The sequence below is a fragment of the Anolis carolinensis genome, chromosome 4, assembly GCF_035594765.1.
Source record: "Anolis carolinensis isolate JA03-04 chromosome 4, rAnoCar3.1.pri, whole genome shotgun sequence".
NCBI lineage: Eukaryota > Metazoa > Chordata > Lepidosauria > Squamata > Dactyloidae > Anolis > Anolis carolinensis.
In genome coordinates this window covers 118,632,588-118,654,315 of record NC_085844.1, presented here as the reverse complement: position 1 = coordinate 118,654,315, position 21,728 = coordinate 118,632,588, and the positions used below count along the sequence as shown (strand labels likewise).

The window sequence follows — 21,728 nt, the reverse complement described above, 5'->3', positions numbered from 1 at the left end:
GGTAATCCAATTAAACCAGCGCTAAAACAAGAGCTTGAAAATAGCCAAGGAAACAATAGGCAATCTCAAAAAAATCCTGCATATCAACCAGTCTTTTTCTTCAGCTTGGTACAGCATGGCAAGTCTGTGTAATTTTATTGAGGGTTGTATCAGAATTATCAAGTACTTTGATATGGTTTGTTAGAATTTTACTGCACTCATCCATTTTGACATAATGCACTAGACACCCTCTCAAAAAGTTGTGTAGTCCAGCTGTAAAAAATTAAATTCTGAATTGTAAATTTAGTGAAAACTGTCCTCTGTAGCGGCACCACTATCAGCACGGAAGCTGGCCCATTTTACACAAAATTCAGCACCAAGTAGAAAAACCGAATGGATCAGTGTTTAAATTGAAAAATATGTTACTATGAGTTAAAAAGTAACAACTAGGAAAGTTGTAGGATGCTGGAAGTGGAACTGAAAGTGCAACAAGGTCAATGTGTGAGAAATGTGGAACTGAGATGCGTAAGGAATGAAGATGTAACAAAATTGGTTGAAAGAACTGCTCTAAGCAAGCTGTCCCCATGTAACGTTAGGTTCTTCTGTCCAGAGAAGTAAGGATTTCCACTAATCCCCAAATTCTGGCATTGGTGACAAAATGACTGTGCTGTCCAACATGAATCTGATTTGCCAGTTGAAATGTAACATAAATTGCTATAGTAAAAATTTGGTTTGTATACAATGTACTGGTAATTAGTTCCAGATTGCATGCATGCGTGTATGGTAGAGAATGGGTATCTTCATGTTGAAATGAAGTGGCCAGAGACAGAGGGAGAGCTGTCTTGGATAGTGTTGTGTAAGGATAAAAGCGATTGGCATTGTGGATTGGAGAAGAGAATTGAAATACTGCATATTAGCTGAGTGGAAAGTATAAACTGTTCAGTCCATGACTCTGAATACTGTTGACATAAGGGAAGTGTAGCCAAGTGTTTATGTGCTGGAGGGTGACAAGCAATGAACATAAACACAACACTCTACAGCTGTAATGAATTAAAGCATAATCCTCGTATCTTTTCTGTAAACATGCCTACTGTTTAGTCACTACCACTGAAAATATTCAAGTACAGCCTGAGAGCCAAATACTGTGACTTATACACTCTCAATACTATAAGATGACCCTGGTTGCAGTATAACTCCCAAAATAGTGTGTGAAGTCAGTTCTGTTTGCCCAAGATGGTGAACGGTAACTTCGTTCCCAATGAACAAAGGCCAGGGAATGCCACATATGGTGAACACACCTCAACAGCCATGGAGCCCACTATGCATTTTAATGTCATTTTCAATGGGGAAAAATGCATGTGCAGCTTATAAATGGGTGGAAGCTTTCTTTTAAATACAAAGCTGAATAACTGAAGCAAGACAGGCAATAGCAAGACAGTATAAATCAGGTTCAGACTAATTTAAATTTTTAAGCAGTACATAATTAAGGGACACAGCATAACCCCAAGGCTTCAGAGTGCAATCCTAACAGAAGATAGCCAGAGATCAGAGATGAAGCTACGCTGAATGCAAATCCACCCGAGCCCAGGAGTGCTGGCAATTATTTAAGATTGCTTTTGTCTTGGCCTAACTTTGTACCAGCATCGAGGCTGTATCCTTGAGTTGCAGAAAGTTTGCATCTGGCTTAACTTGGCTCTTTCATCGCAATCTTTCTTAACGTTTTATTTCTCTTCTGCCAGAAAGAGTGAGCAAGCAGTTGCGTTCACAGATCACTGAGATGAGCAAAAAGGAGGTTCCAAGACTAGTAGGAGAAGCAGAAGCACATTTCTACTGACAGAAGCAACATGTGTCTAAACATGTTACAACCAAAATTGTGCTTTAGTTGTGATATAGCCAATAAGCCATTCTCTCTTCCACCCCAGCTCCCTAGAAGAAAAGGCTCAGCACATCTAAAACTTTAGGTTCATCCTTGGTTAGAACCTTTTGTTGAATTTGACCAGCACGAATAATCTTCACCAGCAAATTGTGTGCCTTTGTAGACATTTTAAATGAATCATTTTTTATTAACAGAATATTCATCCTACATGTTAAAGATGCATATTGAAAGTACCATCTGAATTACTAATAAACAGTAATCAAAATATAATGAATTTCTGATCCAAGGTCATTTAGTACAGCTGAAACAAATAGCAAAATATATTGCCAAATGTAAACAATGAGTATTACATATATTGTTTCAGAAAAACAATATTAGTGAAGAAAAACTCCAATTTTTGTCCGCACAGGCTTTAGACTACTTCAAATTGAGTCACAAAATGCTCTGCAAGTATTCTAATGACTTTGGCTCAGATACGCATCCCAAGAGATCAGGCAAAATGTCCTATTTAATGCAAGCAGGAACAAAATGACAACTGAATTTCACATCTTGAGTTATGTTTTCCCCCCCAATCAAAAGCTGAGTTGAAAGAACTAAGATCTTCTTCAGTGAAAGAAGCTTTTGAAGCCTTCCTATATCACTGTTTCCAGTCTTAGCTTATACTTTCACATGCTGCATTTAGGCTAGACTACTATGCACATAACAAGAACATGTGTTGAGCCAAGAAGTCAGTATTCAGTATTTTAAATTATGAAATCAATGCATTTTCCAATTCTCAACAAGTTAGCTCAACCAGAGGTTAATAACTGAATACATTCTCAGTTGTAATTTCCTCTAGAGGGAAATATATAGCTGGACTCAACCCCAGGCATAATCCTGAACAGACAGTAATAAATGCATGGATTTCAAAAGGAAAGAGGCACCACAAAACTCAAAAATAAAACTTAAATTTATGTTTTTACTGTAATTTTAGAACACATTTTGTATACAATCAAATATGGGAACAAAAGAACACAACCTGACTGTTGACTTTTTTTATGTTGCTACCCAGACACCTTCATAAAAGTCAAACCTTGTATCCAGCTTTAGCCAAGAAATTCAATGCATTTTTCTATCCATGATTGGGTTTCCAATTGGTGGGAGAATCTGTAAAATTTTATTTTTGAAGCCCAATTTGTAAATATTTGAGCTAGCATTCAAAATGAATTCGCATGGGTACAATCATGAGATCTGCTGACTAATACCAGCAGTTTATTACAGATGTAACCATACTGTAATAAAAAAGGAGGGTGATAAATGCAACAATAAGCACACAATCCCATTTTTCACACATGTAGCTGCTGTAGAAATCCCTTATTTGACACATATGCAAGAAATATTTGGGATCTCAAACTGTGTGCGCTTTATGTCAAACAGCAGCAGCAATTTTAAAAATACTGCTAAAAGCAGTTACACCTGCTTGTGCCTTTAGAATACAAGCTACACACACAAAAACTGAACTCAGTGCTTCATGAGAGATTTAACATGCGTACTAAAAGTAGCTGCATACATGTAGCAAAGAATGAAATCAATGACACTGGGAAACAGATAAGAAAATAGATAAGGACCTTACATGACAGAATACAATCAGAATAGGGTAAGAAATGACACAATTGAAATTGGAAACTCAGGTGTGCAGATGACAAATTAGCGTTATGAAGAGACTCTAAAGGCACATTTCAGATAGCACAATGATTCTTAATCAAGAATTTCTTTAAAAGGAACGAGAAGTGCATGTTTAGCAATGTTCTCTGAACACAACTAAATGCTTAGTCCAAATGTTTCATAGTATTCTCCTCAGTCAATATGGCTTCTCAGCACAGCTCCCATTTCAAGCAAAAACAAGAGGGAGGGGTTGGATGGCTGGGTTAGTAAAGGCTGACTGTACTAACAACGTTTACTCGTCAGATCCCACTGATCTCTTCTGTGTTCTTTTGCGTGGTAACCGTCTTGGTGAAGCTTTGTCTGAAAGGGAAAAAAATAATAGTTACCTACCAAGATCAGTTCACTAAATCCAGGGAACAGAAAATTGTGTCTCATCGGATGACACAGGGAATCATCATGCAAGAGGCAGACCTGAAAGCACTGTATATGCTGTCTCAAGTTATAAACATGCAGCTAGTAGCTATTTCCTATTTATTCCTATGACAGTTGGAGAGCAAACTATTCCGTCTCAGATTAGCTATGGTACGCTGGGTGCCCTTGATCAAGCTGTTTCTGCTCCTATACCTAGAATCTAGACTGAGTGCACTGGTTTGCACAGCAGGTCTAAAGATGAAATAAACATGTCCAATTCCCCCCTACCAGATAGCTAAATTTGAAAAATAGCTTTTACATTTGTCAGCTTAAAATTTGACCCGATCATTACGTTAGTTCATTCCAAAAAGATTATGACTACTATAGCAACTTAAACTAATATATATAATTTGTCAAGTAAATTTGTTAATCTTCAGAAAAGCACTTGATATTTCAATTACGCTCAATAAATAAAATGCTTTACTTGATGATGCTCAATAAAGTCTAAGAAAACAGGAAGACCACACTATAGACCAGGGGTTTTCAAACTTTTTCAGCCACAGAGCCCTTTTTGAAGCAAAAGTTTATTGTGGAGCACCAAGAAATGTTTATATATTATATTATATATAATATATAAGGTGTGTCTATCTATCTATCTATCTATCTATCTATCTATCTATCTATCTATCTATCTATCTATCTATCTATATCAGGCATGGGCCAGGCCAGTGGCAGACTAATGGAGAGTGTTTGTGTGAACTAATTCACCAGTGCAAATAAAAAGAAAAGAACGAATACAATATTGAAAATGAAGAACAATTTTAATTAACATAAAATTAACAGTATTTCAGTGGAATACCCCTGGAGTCATTCAGTCCAACCCCCTTCTGCCATGCAGGAAAAACTCAAAGCATCTCCAACAGATGGACATCCAGCCTTAATAATAATAATAATAATAATAATAATAATAATAATAATAATAATAGCAGAAACCAGATGCCATCCAGTCCCAGCGCCTTCTGCCATGCAGGAAAAACACAATCAAAGCACCTCCAGAGCTATGGGAAGGAAATAGTGTTTTGGAAGTAAAGAAAGGGAAGGGTCTGAGCAGCGACAAGACTCTGGGTAGTGAGGAAGGTGGGGGAATGGGTCTGGACAGCAAGGAAAATAGTCTGGGTGGTGAGGGAGAAAGGGTCTGTGCCCCATGAGAACGCTGCTGTTGCTGGCAGCTCAAAACTTTAATTTCCCCACAATTCTCAGGAAGAGGCAAGAGGAGGAGGCGGGAAGCAAGGTGCCATGGAGCCCTGACCATCACCTGTGGAACCCCAAGGGCTCTATGGAGCACAGTTTGAGAACCCCTGCTATAGGAGGACTGGATTCAAACCCCATCCCTTGCCACTCTCATCAGGGCTCTCTATAAGCAAAAACGAGCAATGGCAGACAACAACACAGGACAATTCTAGTTAGTAAAAAACTAGAAATCCAAATATAAGTAATTAGCTGCTTAGTTCAAGTAAATGTATACAATTTTCTCAATTGGGGGAGGTTGGTTGTCATTGGTTTTTTTCTCTGTAGTGTTATCACTTTACAATGCTACAATAAATCCTACAAAAAGTACTACAATGCTGCAATGATAACAGAACAATTCTGTTAACAGACAGAATTATCCTGTTCAGTCCTGCCCTAGCAAAGCCATGCCTTCTGTCAACTCCCTAACCAACAACCCTCCAAATCTGCTTTTCTCCACTTTCATGTCAGTCTGCACAGCTTCTCCCATTTCTATATCTTGTATTTTCTACAAGCCCTTTTTGTTACTTCTATGTCCTCATAATCCATTCCTCCCTCAGACTCATTTTATTCAAGCTTTGCTCAATTGTCACCTTGTCTCGCAAACAGATCTTTCATATCACACAGCATGCATTGTAAAAAATTATATTCTTAATGTTAGTACTGCATAAAAAGTAACACTTTGTAACATTGTCCTTTAGCATTATTATGTCATTGGATCTGTCTGTCAATAGGCAGAGCTCTTCTTTCTTTCATTCTACTGATTTCTACATGTTCCTCTGCAGCGGTAAGTCTTAGAGATCTCTAGTATGAAGCAAAACTTTAATACTACATGTTCTCCGCCTGCCCTGGCCAACAATGGAAGTTAATGCATTCCTGAATGCATCCTTCAAACACACAGGGAATGGATAAATCAGAAAATGGCAATATAGAATATTTCTGACTTTTCTCAGTGATCTTGCACAGTTAAAACACAGCAATTGAGCACATTCAACTACCATAGATTACTAGAATGGGCTGATGAAAGCACATTCAATAGCTCAATTTCAGCAATTAAAAACTATTAACATGAAAATTAATGTTGTGTTTGAGTATTAACACCACTGAAAATATTTAACAGCTAACCTACCAAGTCAAATTAAAGCAAGACTTTTCTCACATCACAGAAATATGGGACTTGCCAAGACCTGATGTTATTTTACCACCACATGCATTTTTACCAAAACTATACCAACCACCAAACAAGAATGCGTTAAACGTACAACCACCAAATTAGTGCACACTTTTAAAAGCTCCAGCCCAATGAAATTTGTCTCACCTCTTCTACTTTGCACTGAAGCCACAGGAAAAACAAAACAGAAGAAATAGCAAAGATGTTAGAAAAGTTCGCAAGCATTTAAAAGATCTAGAATATGACATAACTGAACTTAGGTTGGGTTAGACTGAACCTTGCAAATTTTAGACTCTCATAGCTCCCTCAAAACCAGCCCAACAAAAGCTAAGCACAGTAATCATAAAATTGTAGATATGTCTTTAAAAAGTGATTTTAATAAATATATAATGAGCCCAATCCACCAGAAAGCAAATTCAGATGATTCATTACCACATTCTATTTTCTCCAGCTTCTGCCAAACTAGCAGTTCGAAAACATGTAAATGTGAGCAGATCAATAGGTACAGCTCAGGCAGGAAGGTAACGGCACTCTATGCAGTCATGCTGGCCACATGACCTTGGAGGTGTCTACGGACAACGGCGGCTCTTCGGCTTAGAAATGGAGATGAGCACCAACCCCCAGAGTCAGACATGCCTGGACTTAACGTCAGGGGAAACCTTTACCTTACTATCTATAATAAATTCACTGCTGGGATTACTGGCTTTGATACTTACTAATTTGATTTAAGGTTTCTTGAGGAATCCAACTCATGTCAACATCGTTCTGATTGGATGTTCCCATCTCTACTTTTTGAGCTGGTCTTTTTCTCTGAAGGTGGTAGAGAGTAAAATACATTATTATTTTTTCTCCACAAAGGACATCGTGCCAATACTATCCAATCAGAAGGCAATTCAAAGCTATATAGAGCGGATATTGTGTTAATCAGATATTAAAAAAACATTAACTATATTAGCTGGATGAAGTTCTGTATCATTATAAATGCTTAGGTTGCCATATAACGTTTGATCCCATTTCATAACTTTCCATTTGGTTAAGAAATGTGTTGCAGATGTGGTTACAAAAGTTATGCAACCTGCCAAGAATACCAACATTTGAAGATGTTCACTGAAATGAACATCTTCATCTTCATTACTGCTCCACTGTCTCCAAAATTATTACCAGTATATCACAGTTAACAAGCTTTATTGCACTGAATTATGCATACACCCTGTGAAAGCGGAGATCAAAAGTCTGTTTTTCCAGCCCTCCTTCTCAAATCCCTCAATGCTGATGTTGCTAGAAAAACTTCAAACCAGACAAGTGATGAGGTGGAGAAAAGGAGTGGGCAGGTGTAAAAAGACATTTATTTGTCAAAAGCTTTTTTATGGTATGGCTGTGATTACATTTATACTGCATGGTTTTGTACCTGGGTAAAATGGCTCCTATCAAAAGGAACAATATTTATAGCATGACCCTTCCTCCAAGAAGAGTAGAGTACTAAACGCAAGTTTCCAGTCATTACCCTATCCATGTACCTGGACAGACTCAGTAAGTGTTTGAGACAATAAATAAAAATAATCCTGACAACATCCTATCTTGAATGGAGTACACAAAAGCCATAACTTACCTTTCTAGATTCTAACAGCTGGTGCAGACCAACAATGACAAGCAGACCAAGGCCAGCAAGGAACACATACATAAAGATGCTTACATAAAAAGAAGAAAATATTTAGTTACTTTTTTAGTAGGCAAAAGCTACTAAAGCTATATCCCTTAATTAAATTAAGCAAGCCAGTAAGCTAACACAGGGTCAAATAATAATAATAATAATCTGCACGCAGTCCTAGACACTTGGGAAGTGTTCAACTTGTGATTTTGTGAAACGAAATCCAGCATATCTATCTTGTTTGCTGTGTCATACAATAATAATAATAATAATAATAATAATAATAATAATAATAATAATAATAATAATTGATTTATATATATACCGCCCTATCTCCCCAAAAGGACTCAGGGCGGTTTACAAGAAAACATGTTTGTTTTGTAGAATATTGTTAAAGATCTTCAAACAGAACACAGTAAGACTATCAACCAAAGGTGAACAAGACACACAAAATACACAAATATTTCTCTGCTGCATATTGGCTCTTCACCTTTGTTTTTGGTGGTGCAACCAAGCAACTGAGGTACTATTCTAAAACCAACTAACAAGGTATTTTATTAATCTTACGTTTCACCATCTAATCCATCTTCTTTTTCAATAATTGTAACAGTTTGATTGAAGACAGCATCTTGAAAGAAGTTCCCCTAAAATAAAACAGCACTACTATTAATGTACTGTGCATGCAGTAAACAATGAAGCCACTTAGAATTACTATTTAAGAAAAAAAATGTAAGTCCATTAGATTTTTGATTATTTTGAAGGGAGGGTAAACCTCCTGAACAGAATTTACACAGACAAACGAGTATCTATTCAAAAGTCCAACTCTGAAACAAGCAAAAAATGTGTCTCAAGTCATAATAAAGTATTGATAACATCATGGAAAGAGGTCAATGGGCAAAACAGAATTTTAAAAAGCACTGTGAGGTTTTTTTGTAGACAGTATGCGTTTTTGACTACACGACTACATTCATTCAAAAAATCTAAGGGACATATCATACAACCTTCTTATTCCAATCACAAATTTACCTGGGATAGTCATGATACAACTTTTAGACTAAAGCTCTTCCAGAATTAAAATGGATTTGGACTAGTGTAATTAGCCTCAGGGCCTGCTCAATGTAAGCACGATGGTGACAATCCTTCTTTGCTGATTCTATGTACAGAAGCTAAATGTGGAATTTGTTTCCAAAGATACCAAATTCAAAATTATAAAAGAAAAGAAAAGAAAACGAATTACAGATGACAGGATATTGTTGGCTAGGAGTACAATATTTTGTACAGATCTAAACTATAAAAATGTATCAAATCACTTTGGAAGAGGGCTTGGAAAATTGAATTTTATAGCAAAAGACTGCATGTCAACAACTTTTTTATTCCTGTAAAACTTGTTCAGATGGATTTGGTACCTTTTGGAAACAAGCTCCACAAAATGGACCTTTATTTCAACAATGGTGATCACACAATATCTATCAGTGCACATGAAGGAAGCATTTAGAAGATGAAGCATATGTCAGGTGGCACATACTTTTGTTGTTCAACAGAAGATGGTTACATGTTTCAGAAAGAGTAGTGTAACTGCTGCCACTCCTGCCAAATAGTAAGACTGACTTGCTTAGACTCTATGTCCACTCTCAGACTCTATGTCCAAGAAGACTTACTTGCTTATGTATAACCACAATGTTTATCAAGTGCAAAAATAAAAATAGTCTGTTTAAAAGCTAATAAAATTGCAGACTACCACTCACACTTTGATCTTTGTAATTCAGATTGATAACGAGTCCAAATGGCCGGCCGCCCATAGGCTCCGCAGGAATGAAGGAATATTCAAATGTAGCTTGTCTCTGTGGTGGAACAACTGTGTTCAGAGGAAGAGCTGTGAAATTCTGAATGAAGAACTGGTAATCTTGAGGATACCGGAATGAAGCATCTAGAGACTCTATAATGAAATCTTCTGTACCCTTGTTAGTAAAGCCTACTAAAAACTTCACAATGTTGTTTGCTGGAAAATCTGGTGAGAAAAATTAGGGAAATGGTTAAAATGCAATTCTGTATTAAACTGAAAAATTGTGTCAGAATTTAACCATCTTTACCTTCTCCTTTCACAAACAAGATTGTTGTATCTGCACTCGGTGAGGCTTTAGGTTCTCCAGACAGGTCTTCTTCTTCTTTCTCTTCTGTCTAATACAAGAGAATGTTTTGAAAAGCCTATGATGAACAGTAAAGCAATGAATGTCTGGACGCAGTAAAGATGTTACTGCAAATTTTCCCCATCAATGCATTTCTAGATCAAAAAATCAATTGCCACCCAATACACTTCCAATCTCTTAAGGCTATACACTACTAACAGCGACGATCCCCTGAAGATCCTTCACTATTTGAGAAGCTGTTGGAAGAGGAAGTCATGAAATCTTATTAAAAGAACATCTGAGTACCAGATTTCCAAAGGATAACCTATTGCTTCCTCTAACAAAGTGCTTTATTTCATCAATTTTACTGGTGGTAAGTGTGGTTCCTGTTTGTCTATACTAGCAAATATCTGCTTTGGTAATATCCCATTTGATGTTAAGGCATCTCAAACCTCTTGAGCTCTCTATGATAATTTGGATACTCTTGGTTGGTGATATTAAGTCTATGTTGTCCCTCCATTTTCACATTTCAAGTTTTGTTCTGCTGCCCTGCCTCCTGAAGCTGTGGCTGCTACCCTGTTTCCCCGAAAATAAGACAGGGTCTTATAAGACAGCCCGAGGCTGTGGCGCAGACGGGAGAGCAATGAATCACTGACCAGGAGGTCATAAGTTCGAGGCCCGCTCGGAGCTATGTTTGTTTGTCTTTGTCCTATGTTAAAAAGGCATTGAATGTTTGCCTGATGTGTGTAATGTGATCCGCCCTGAGTCCCCTTCGGGGTGAGAAGGGCGGAATATAAATGCTGTAAATAAATAAATAAATAAATAAATAAATAAAATTAATTTTTGCTCCCAAAGATGCACTAGGTCTTATTTTCAGGGGATGTCTTATTTTTCCAAGAAGAGCAGCTCACATTTATTGTTGAACAACAAAATGAACATTTATTATATACTGTAAAGTAGTTGTCATCACAAACCAGCATAACCAGACAAACTATGAATCCTATCAAGAATTTCTTGTTACTACCATTATTTACATGTACAACAATCTATGGTACCTCTTGCAATTTAGGTTTCACAAGGTTTCCATGCTGATTTCTTTCTATTCTAGTTTCAATGTAGTCATGAATGATGAATAATATAATATACTATAATAATAATATAATAATATAATGATATACAATATATTAATGAGATAATATAATATAGGATATAATAATAACAGAAAATGATAATAATATGGTATTAATAGGATAATATAATAATGGGATATAATAACAGAATAGCATAATAATATAATAATAATAGGGTAATATAATAGAATAATAGAATGGAATAGAATGATATAAAATATATTAATAGGATAATATAAAATGGAATATAATAATAATAACAGAATATACTAATAATAATAATATAATAATAGGATAATATAATAGAATAATAGAATGGAATAGAATGATATAAAATATATTAATAGGATAATATAAAATGGAATATAATAATAATAACAGAATATACTAATAATAATAAAATAATAATATGATAATATAATAGAATAATAGTATAGAATATAATGATATAAAATATATTAATAGGGTAATATAAAATGGAATTTAATAATAACAGAATAATAATATAATATGAAAATATAATAGAATAATAATAGAATAATAATATAATGATATAATAATAATAATAGAAAAATATAATATAATGATTTAAAATATATTAATAGGATAATATAATAATGGGATATAATAATAGTAACAGAATATGATGATAATAATATGGAAATAGAATAATAGTATAAAATAATCAGTTTCATGGCATAGGATAGGAAGATGAGAGGAGAATCCCAATGCGTCCTGTACCTTTAAGGAGCAAAAGCAGCAGGACGAAAGCCCTCTTCCTTCCCTCCCTCCCACCCTCCCTTGCCCTGGCTCCAGGAGCCAATCAGAAGCCTCTGGGAAGCAAGGGAGCATGGTCAGCATGGCCTTGTCTCCGAAGGAAGAAGCGGCAGCGCAGTAGCAGCCACTGAAGGTTTTTCAAGCCTCGGCTGGGGGACAGGCAAGGCAAGGCAGGCAGGGAGGGAGGGAGGCACAGAAAGCAAGCACTTTCCCTCCCTCCGGTGTGTATGAATGAGTGCTGCTTTAGCCCTGCAGCCATGCTTCCCAATGGAACTCTGCTGCAGCCTTAGTTGCTAGGTCTTACTTTCAGGGGAGGCCTTATATTTGGCAATCCCCCCAAACCCCTGCTAGGTCTTATTTTCGGGGAAACACGGTATGTGAACACTTGCATTGACAGCCCAGTCCTTAGGAAGTGATGGCGAGACAAGGGTTCACTATACATGCAGCACCCAGCTCCACAGATAGGATTGTGCCCCTAACCCCCAAAGGTGGAAGGCCAGCTGTAACAATCAAATGTTTTCTTATCCTCAGTAAGAAAGATGGCACTGACAAATCAAAGAGCCTATTAAAATAGTTAAGCGTTCACATTTAAAATCTTTCTGGGAAAATTCAAATGTATACAAGATTATGTTTTGCATAATGCATTATTGTTTTGCAATATATGTGTGTGTGTGCATGTTTAAAAACTGTAAACCTTTTTTTGGATTGGGAAAATGCTGTGAAGTGTGAAACATTTTAAAATGTATAAACACTCTGACTCTATGTCCATGAAGAAAAGTTTTATTTTAAAAATGTTCTTGCATCTTTACTCTTGACAAAAGATATATGTTGCAAAAATTAATAAAGATGAAAATTATTAGTTTTTCAAACAGAACAAAATAAATCATTGCAAACGTACCAATTCTGTGGGTTCATCTTCTTCAACTTCAGCTTCATCATCTTCATCTTCAACTACAGTATCTTCCATTGCTTCCTCATCTTCTGTAGCATCTTGAGCAGCCACAAGCAAGCCAGAGCCTGAAAAGAAAGAAAATGATTAATAATTGAAAAAATGTCTTTGATGAAATGGCATTGGCAAAGCTCTTCTTAGTTTGAGCTTTCCTACAAAAGCTTAAGGTCAAATCCCATAAACTGATTTAGATGAGTGGGAAGGCAAAGTTGCTGAGAGAACAGGATTTCCGCCAAAGCTGTTTTTTCCCCAAACCTTTGATCCCCTCAGAACTCCCTGGACTCCTTTTTCTACCTGTTTCCAGAAGTGGTCTCCAGAAGTGTCAATCCAACTTTTAAATAGGTTCCAGAAGCTGACTACTTTTATTTTTATTTGAGGGGGGTAGTCTTAGAGCAGTGGTTCCCAACTTGTGGGTCCCCAGGTGCTTTGGCCTACAACTCCCAGAAATCTCAGCCAGTTTACCAGCTGTTAGGATTTCTGGGAGCTGAAGGCCAAAAACATCCGGGGACCCACACTGTTTTAGATGATTTCAGTCAAAGAATTGGCTCACACACACTTCAGAGGCCCACCTTCAATTTAAAAAGAAATGAATATGCAAAAAACTAATATAAAGGGAAATATCAATGACTTCTGTGCCAGAATTAGAAGAACTTTAAAACAAACATTTAAAAAGAGGCATTTATTTTATACAGTACTCAGGGCTACACCTCTAACTAATGGTTACGTGATGTTTACTGTTATGCTAGGTACAATACAAATCATTTAAAATATCTATAGGTTATCCCCTTGGGCAGCCTTTAGTATAACTTGATAAAACATGGACAAATAGTTATAACTAAATGAATTCATAACCATAAAATACTGAAAGACACCAATAAAATTAGCATAATACTATTTAACAACCAGCCAAGTGCTACTGAAGCCAGCAGGATCACAACATCTTTTAAATGTTCCAAAACATGCATGTCCAGGAATTCAAGTCAATGGCCAAGTACCTTAGTGCCGGTTTCTCATGAAGGAACAATTGAACTGAGAGAAGACACTTGTGTCATCATTCCTGGGAAAGGATGAGCTTTCTTTCAGAAGGCCATGTCTATCACAACCTCAAGGTACTTTTTTTCTTTGTTCTGCGACAGACAAAAATTGTCTTTTCCTTATTATGACCCTGAGGTTGTCCAGGTATGGAAAGAACAACAAGATTTAGGACAGAGGCAGCAGCAGGGAGTGGAATGGTCAATGAGTGCAAGGCAGAGGCAGAAAGAGCAAAAGCTAATGGAGGAGGGCAGCTGCAACAGGAGTAAGATGGAAGGCAGGGGTAAAGAAAAGTGAAGGTGCATGTTAGGGTGATAGTTAATCTTCTATAAAGTTATCACACCAATTGAAATGCTAAAGAAATCTCTACTTGTAAAATATATAATGCTGTTTCTTAAGCAGTCCCTCCACCCATATGCCAGGGATCAGCACCTTATTCGGGCCTATTAGTTGCAACTATAACTGAAGCTCTATGATACTACAGTGCATCTACACTGCACCATCAATGTAATTCTGTCAAATGATGTTGTGCCAATTTGTTTCATTACAACCACACTAAACAAAAAAAAAATCAGAGCACCTTTGGATAGAACTATTTGACAAAGTGGTGCATAACTATGCAGGAAAAATAAGCAATAAGGGATTTTAGGTTACATCATGCCAATTAAAAGTTAGAAGTAACTCAAACTAGATTTCCCATCCTGCTAACATTTTACTTGTGGATCTTCTTTAGTCTATTAAGCAACCACAACTCAATCACTTCCAACAAATGACTTAAAGGCTTAAGATCAACATCTTGGTTCAATTTAAGTTTTCATTAAGCCTGTGTTAGAACAGATGTGTCACATTATAATTAAACATTATGAAGATAAAGTATAAGCTTATACGGAAGAAGAGTTACAAAGTCTTCCCTTTATTTCCCTAAATGTCCTCAGTCATTTAAATAATTTGAAATACTACCTTCATGGTAGACTCCTTAATAATTTTCTTAGAAAGCAAACATAGCTAAAGTATTCAACTGCACAAAACCACTCAAACGTTTTCAAGTAATAGCATGTTTTCCAACTTCCATGCTCTCTCCTATATATTTTAGAAGCCATGATGATGTGGCATTCTAGTGGGGGGGGGGGGGGGGAGTGGATTCAACATCTGTTAGGCAGCCAGACACAGACCCAAGAATAAAAGTGCTATACTTCAGTTCTTTGGAATGAATTGTCATTGAATTGAAGGTACTATACTGTAAATGTAAACTAGATCAAAACTGTGAAACTGTGCAATTCTCCATCAAGATACACTGCTAACCAAAGCAATTTAACGGCAAGGAGTACCTACTACAGAATGAACTGCTGTTGCACATGCATAACTGAAATGACTTTTCATGGACTGTGTCCAGTAATATAACTCTTCCAATAAAGTGAATCGGGGTAATGAATTATTAATATTTTCACAAGTTAAGATGATGAGAAGTATGCTACTTACAAACTGGTGAGCATTAAGTTATAAATATACTACCTAAAAGTTAGTATGTCATTAAGGCAACATATTCGCAAAAAATTGGATGCAGCCAGAAGTGTATCTTCAAATGGGATTAATAGACAACAAGTGGACAAAATGAGTTTAATTAATGTCCGGTTAAAACTGAAGAAAACACTTCTCTGAGGGACTGAATTTTATTGGAAATCATTTCACAGTGGCAATTAATGAGCATAGCTGAAATCAGTTTTAGGTAGAGTCAGAATAAAATGTGACAGGGCCATTTCTCTGCAGCCACAGCTCTCTCTCTCTCCCCCCCCCCCCCCCCCCCCCCGGCTCCCTTAACATCCCTACTGTCTAGCAGACTCCCAAAAGGATAAATTGTAAGAGAGAGGTCTGGGACAATTACCAGCAGAAGGCTTCTGAAATCAAGCCAACACCAACTTGCAATTAAGTTCTGGTTCACAAGAGGCACTAGATCTACATGGTGCCCATGACTACTGGACAATGACGACCACCAGAACAAAAGATTATTAATTTTACACAGACACAACTGAGATCTGAACTCGTGAAAATAAGGAAAAGTCATGGGCCTGTGATAAATATGTTAGTTAAATTGTTATTCCAGTGTGACAGGCACAGAAAACAAATTCTATAAAAGGAATCTGGAAACAGAACTAAATGTGACAGCATCCCCAAATAAATCAATGCTGGAGCCACCTCCAAGTCACTCAATCTTAATAGCCATGCGCAGGTCTTGTAGATTGTGGTCTTTTTCTACTGCCTCCACCTTCCCAAACATTATTGTTCTTTCTAGTGAGGCATGTTTTCATATGTCCAAAACACAAAAGCCTCAATTTAGTGATCTTGCCTCTAGGGGGACGGGACTTTGTGTCTGATTTGCTCTAGGATCCTTTTATTTGTCTTTTTAGCAGTTCACAGTAACCTAAGAACACTTTTCCATCACATCTCAATGTCCAAGCACACAGTGAAATTGGAAATATGATGGCATGGGCCATCCTAACTTTGGTATTCAATGATGTGTCTTTATACTCTAGGATTTTGGATAGTTCCTTCCTTCATAGCTGCCCTTGTCTAATACCTGGATGGAAGATCATCTATGAATGCTATAAGCTATATCCTTGGAATGGCCATAATTCAATGAACAAAATGAAGTTTGTGTCTGTATAAAATCCTATAGCATCTTTGAGAGTGATTAAGAAATTTGTAGCATAAGCTTTCATGGACACCAGCCCGCTTCATTAAATGTGGTTAGACAATGTTTTTAATTATGGTGATTAATGTCCACAAAAACTTCTGCTTGGAACCAGATGCTACAGGATACTTTTATCTTTTTTAAAACACCCAAATTGTTGAAAGAATCCAATAATGTGTATTGCCCATTTTTTTTCTTTACAACAAACAGTACTTCTGAATGCAGTCAGTGCCACATCAACATATGGTTTTGACATGCATCTTCCTATGCTATTATAAAATGGATTCATCGTGAGAAGGCAAATTATATGGAGGATTTGTTTTTTAAACAGTTCCTCACATATCGCATGCATAGTAGTCACAAATAATGGAGATAGAACAGGGGGAAGAAAACTTACAAGAACATAAGCATTAAGGGAAACTGATAAATAAATTCTCACAATGTTTTAGATAAGAATATCTATGTTAAATATCTGTGTTACAAAATGTTTAGAATATCATGAACTGGCGTTTTAAGTAGAGTTAACTCCACTTCTCTTGCAGCAGCAAGTTCTTGTCTGTGAAATCTAAATAAATTGTTATTTGATTGGAATTCCAGTATGTGCTTAAAACATGCAATGTGCACCTAAGCATGTCTTACTGTACCTTATATATATATATATATATATATATATATATATATATATATAGCGCCTTGGTCAGCAAGTACACTACTTGGTTAGACAGCTCATTGAATCAAACCTTTTCCTGAAACTTTGCCAACACTAGGCTATAGTTATTAAGATCAAACTGACAAGGCAAAAAAAAGAAAAAGAAAACTGTTAACAACTGCATGGACAAACCATCTTTAAATGGTGTGGAGGGGGAAGCACTATTTTGCTTTGTAATATTCCAGATGTGGCAAAGAAATTGCCTGTAATTTGTAAGAGAAGACAGAATCAAATTGACAGCACTCCCAGGAAAGAATTGCATTGCATTATTGCATTCTCTAGGCATATGCACGAAGGACAGAACTGACAGCAACTGAAGGCAACACCAGGCATGTGTAATGAACACTTGAACATGAAGAATAATTTGGTCCAGTTCTAGTAGCGGTTGTGAGAGGAGAACCATACGCACGCATGTCCCTCGTTAAATGTACTTAGACCAAATAGATACATTATACAGATTAACTCCACTTTTGATATCTATATTACTTTCATTAATATAAAGCCACTGGTTCACATATCTGACACAAACTGGCTCCAGCTAAATCTTTGTAAAGACTTCACAACTACTATAACAATACAAACATTACAAACCATTGCTTTGAATTTCTTCTCCACCAAGTTTATGGGAGGGACTCCATAGATCAGACACCAGTGTATTGGCTGTCAACCACTTTCTTTTTTTTCAAGAAAGTTTTGGATGGCTGTTCCGCTTTTGAGAGATTGGAAGATAAATCTGTGCATTATCATATGCAGTCACCTTACAAGAACTTCCTCAGAACTTTCCAGTTGAGCAATTTCATTTTTTTTCAGCTACAAGTTATTAAGTGTATGGTAATAAACAACTGAAACCATATCCACGCAGGTGCAAAGTGGGTCTTGGTGACCGGCAGCTGAATGTGTGTACATTTGAACAAATTGCATTTAAAAGCTGATAAAACATTGCATTTGCACTTCATAGATGCTTGTAGGATTTAAGAGCTAAATCCAGGGATGCTTTCACTCTACACAGCTATAGCACTGTCATCCACTTTAACTGCCAAGGTTGTGCCCTATGGGCTCCTGGGATTTGTAGTTTGGTAAGAGACAGCAGGAGGGCTGCCTGGTTAAGGATTCTGAAGCCCCCTTTCTCCACTAATACCAGGATTTTGTGGGATGATGTTATGAAGATTAAAGTGGAATCATAATGCTATAGACTATGTTGTGTGAACAGGTCTCAAGTTTACGAGTGACTGTATATGATTTAGGGAAGTAATCACAGTAACTCCGGCCTCTTGGACAACACACCACTTGAGTCAACAATACCCAGAGTACGGATTTCAGCTCTTGGCTGAAGTTTCTCTGAAGGGTGACAAAGACCCTGCAACCCAATCTGTTAACAAGCATTTATTTTTCAGTTCCTGGAGAAGTGATTATATATAGGAAATAGACAAGATGTACCCCAAAAGTGCATACACTCTTTGATAGCTAATAGGAACTACAGTGATTCTTCAAAGGCTAAACAAATACATTTATGAGAATGAGTGTTGCAATAATGATTTAATCGCAGCTACACATTCCATCTGAAATGGCAATTTGATGTTAGATGTGCAAATTGTCCTTCCTCTGCAGCAATGTATCGCTCGCCTTTTCTAAGCAGTGTCACAAACTTCCCTTGAAAGTTTCTTATTGTAATTCTGCGACAATTTTCTACAACTGGGACGTCTAATTATAGGATCATAGAGTTGGAAAAGACCTTGTGGACCATTCAATCCAACCCCCGTCAAGAAGCAGAAAAATCACATTCAAAGCACCCCCGACTGATGGCCATCCAGCCTCTGCTTAAAAACCTCCAAAGAAGGACCCTCCACCACAGTCCTGGGCAGAGAGTTCCACTGCTGAACAGATCTCACAGTTAGGAAGTTTTTCCTAATGTTCAGGTGGAATCTCCTTTCCTGTTTGAAGCCATTGTTCCGTGTCCTAGTTTCCAGGGCAGCAGAAAACAAGCTTGCTCCCTCCCCCCTATGACTTCTCACATATTTGTACATGGCTATCATGTCTTCTCTCAGCCTTCTCTTCTGCAGGCTTAACATGCCCAGCTCTTTAAGCCGCTCCTCATAGGGCTTGTTCTCCAGACCCCTGATCATTTTAGTTGCCCTCCTCTGGACACCTTCCAGCTTGTCAACCTCTCCCTTCAATTGCAGTGCCCAGAATTGGACACAGTATTCTAGGTGTGGTTTAACAAAGGCAGAACACAGGGGGTAGCATGACTTCCCTGGATGTAGACCAGTGGTTCTCAACTTTTGGCCTTCAATTTCAAGAAAACTTAATAGCTGGTAAACTGGCTGGGATTTCTGGGAGTGGTAGGCCCAAACACCTGGGGACCCATAGGTTGAGAACCACTGACCTAGACACTAGGCCAAAATCCCATTGGCTTTTTTAGCCATCACATAATTGTACAGCCAGTCCTCTGTATCCACAGATTCTGTGTGTGGATTCAAGCATACAAGGTTTAAAAATATTTAAGAATACAGTAGTTCCAAAAAGTAAATTCTGATGTTGCCATTTTATTTAAGGGGCACCATTTTGCTAAGTCAATGGCACTTAAATATCCACGGGTTCTGGTATCTGGGAGAGTGGGATACCAAGGACTCACTGAATGAATGAATGAATATATATTGCATTTGTACATAATTATGCAATGCTAAGGGTGTATAAATGTTGTGGGGCACACTGTATAAACAAATGGGGCGACAGAAGTCACCATGTGCATTAACAGGAGAGGGAGGCACCGTGATCTGAACTGACACGTCAGACCTGAGGGAAATCCCGCCCCCCCCCTCTCCGCTGGAAATTCTGAGAAAGGGCCTCACGCGCTGCTCCCGATTCAAAATATAACCCCCTCCCTCCCTGCTGACAACGGTCGCCTCACCACCGCTGTCTCGCGGCTGGGCACGCGCCGCAGAGCCCAGAGCGCACGCGCCCAGCCCTCTGCGCTCTTCTCTTGTCTCCTTCTTTCCCTCAGCCTCTTACCTGGGCCGCTTCCAGCGCCGCCGAGGAGCAAGGCGGCCGGGAAGGCCAGCAGCACGAGCAGCAGTAGTTGGGGCAAGGACCTCCTCATGGTGGCGGGACAACGACGCGGCCTCGGCGACAGTTAACGCCTTTCCCTTGCCGCTGCGCAATGGCGAGAGGCTCCCATCCGGCCGACGCCACGCCTCCCTCACCCTGCGGCGCCCTGACGTCACCCCCGACACGCAGTCCGCCCGGCCACGCCCCTTCGGTCGACCGAACAGCCGACGTGGCTTCCCTTGGAAGGAGGGCAGGCGGAGTCACGTGATGCCGATGAACGCCCTCCAGGCTCCGTCCCCGGAGCTAGTGCGCATGCGCTTTCCCACTCGCCCTTCTTAGCCTTCCCAGGTTGACACCTGAAGGGTGCCCGCAGCGCGCATGTGTGGAAGTCTGCATTGGTGGTGATGTGGGGCTTTCTTTTCTTGTATGAATCACAACGTATGTGGTGCTTTCCTTCCTCGTAGAGGGAAAACCCAAAATTAGGCGACTCTGGGCCCTTCCAGACAGGCCCTGCATCCCAGGATCTGATCCCAGATTTTCTGTTTATCCCAGATCGAAATTGAAAGCCATTGAAATCCACAAGCATGTGGACAATTTCAACAGAAAGTAAGAAACTATGAAAATGAACAAAATCTGGCTACCAGTATTTAAAAAAACCCTCTAAAACCAGAACAGTAAATAAAGAACTACACTCAGAAGACAGAATTCAAGACAAGAAACAATCAGGGCCAGCTAATCACCTCCCAACAAAGGATTCCCCCAGGCAGGAAACACCAGGCTTTGAAGCTGCCAGGCTATTCAATGCTAATAAGTCGGCCAGATGCTACATTCATACTTGCATCCATCAGAATTCTTTCTCCCACCCTGAACATTACACACACACACATATATATACTCGTACAAACCCCACTTGCCTAGTTTCCAACACCTCACAATCTCTGAAATTGCTTGCCATAGATGTGGGTGAAATGCGAGAGAATGCTCCTTGAACATGGCCATACAGCCTGCAAAACTCAAAGTAGTCCAGTTATCCCAAATTATCTGGCAGTACGGACTCGTATAATCCAGTTTAAAGCAGAAAACCTGGGATCCAATCCTGGGATATAGGGCTCTCTATGAGACAGTTCAACATTTGCTATGGTTCTCCAGTACTGAGAATTTGGAGATGAAAAGTGCTAGTAGAATACGTGCTAGTAGAAGCGATATATCCCAGGATTTGGCAGGAGGAAGCCATGATAGTGGTATCAAATGCATC

At 38.3% G+C, this 21,728-nt stretch overlaps 1 protein-coding gene across 2 annotated transcripts; it reads right to left on the bottom strand.

Moving 5' to 3' along the window:
• Nucleotides 1-2,793: 2,793 nt before the first annotated feature.
• ssr1 (signal sequence receptor subunit 1) lies at nucleotides 2,794-20,656 on the bottom strand. 2 transcript variants are annotated; one of them, XM_008117962.3, is made up of 9 exons: nucleotides 20,438-20,656; nucleotides 12,948-13,066; nucleotides 10,107-10,194; nucleotides 9,762-10,024; nucleotides 8,584-8,660; nucleotides 7,978-8,056; nucleotides 7,085-7,178; nucleotides 6,516-6,530; nucleotides 2,794-3,859 (listed from the first exon to the last, which is right to left on the bottom strand). In XM_008117962.3, exons 1-9 carry the CDS (start codon nucleotides 20,523-20,525, stop codon nucleotides 3,792-3,794), a joined length of 891 nt encoding a protein of 296 aa, XP_008116169.1. In that variant the 5' UTR covers nucleotides 20,526-20,656; the 3' UTR covers nucleotides 2,794-3,791. The 2 variants fall into 2 exon arrangements, with proteins under 2 accessions (XP_008116169.1, XP_008116170.1); XM_008117963.3 differs by lacking the exon at nucleotides 6,516-6,530 and having other exon boundaries at nucleotides 20,438-20,654.
• Nucleotides 20,657-21,728: the final 1,072 nt, after the last annotated feature.

Excerpts from the sequence above, each read along its gene's own strand:
- ssr1 (XM_008117962.3), bottom strand. The coding sequence starts at position 20,525 with ATGAGGAGGTCCTTGCCCCAACTACTGCTGCTCGTGCTGCTGGCCTTC. Across the intron at positions 13,067-20,437 it reads CGGCGCTGGAAGCGGCCCAG|GCTCTGGCTTGCTTGTGGCT; the intron begins GTAAGAGGCTGA and ends CTTTCTTTTCAG. Across the intron at positions 10,025-10,106 it reads CTTGTTTGTGAAAGGAGAAG|ATTTTCCAGCAAACAACATT; the intron begins GTAAAGATGGTT and ends TTTTCTCACCAG.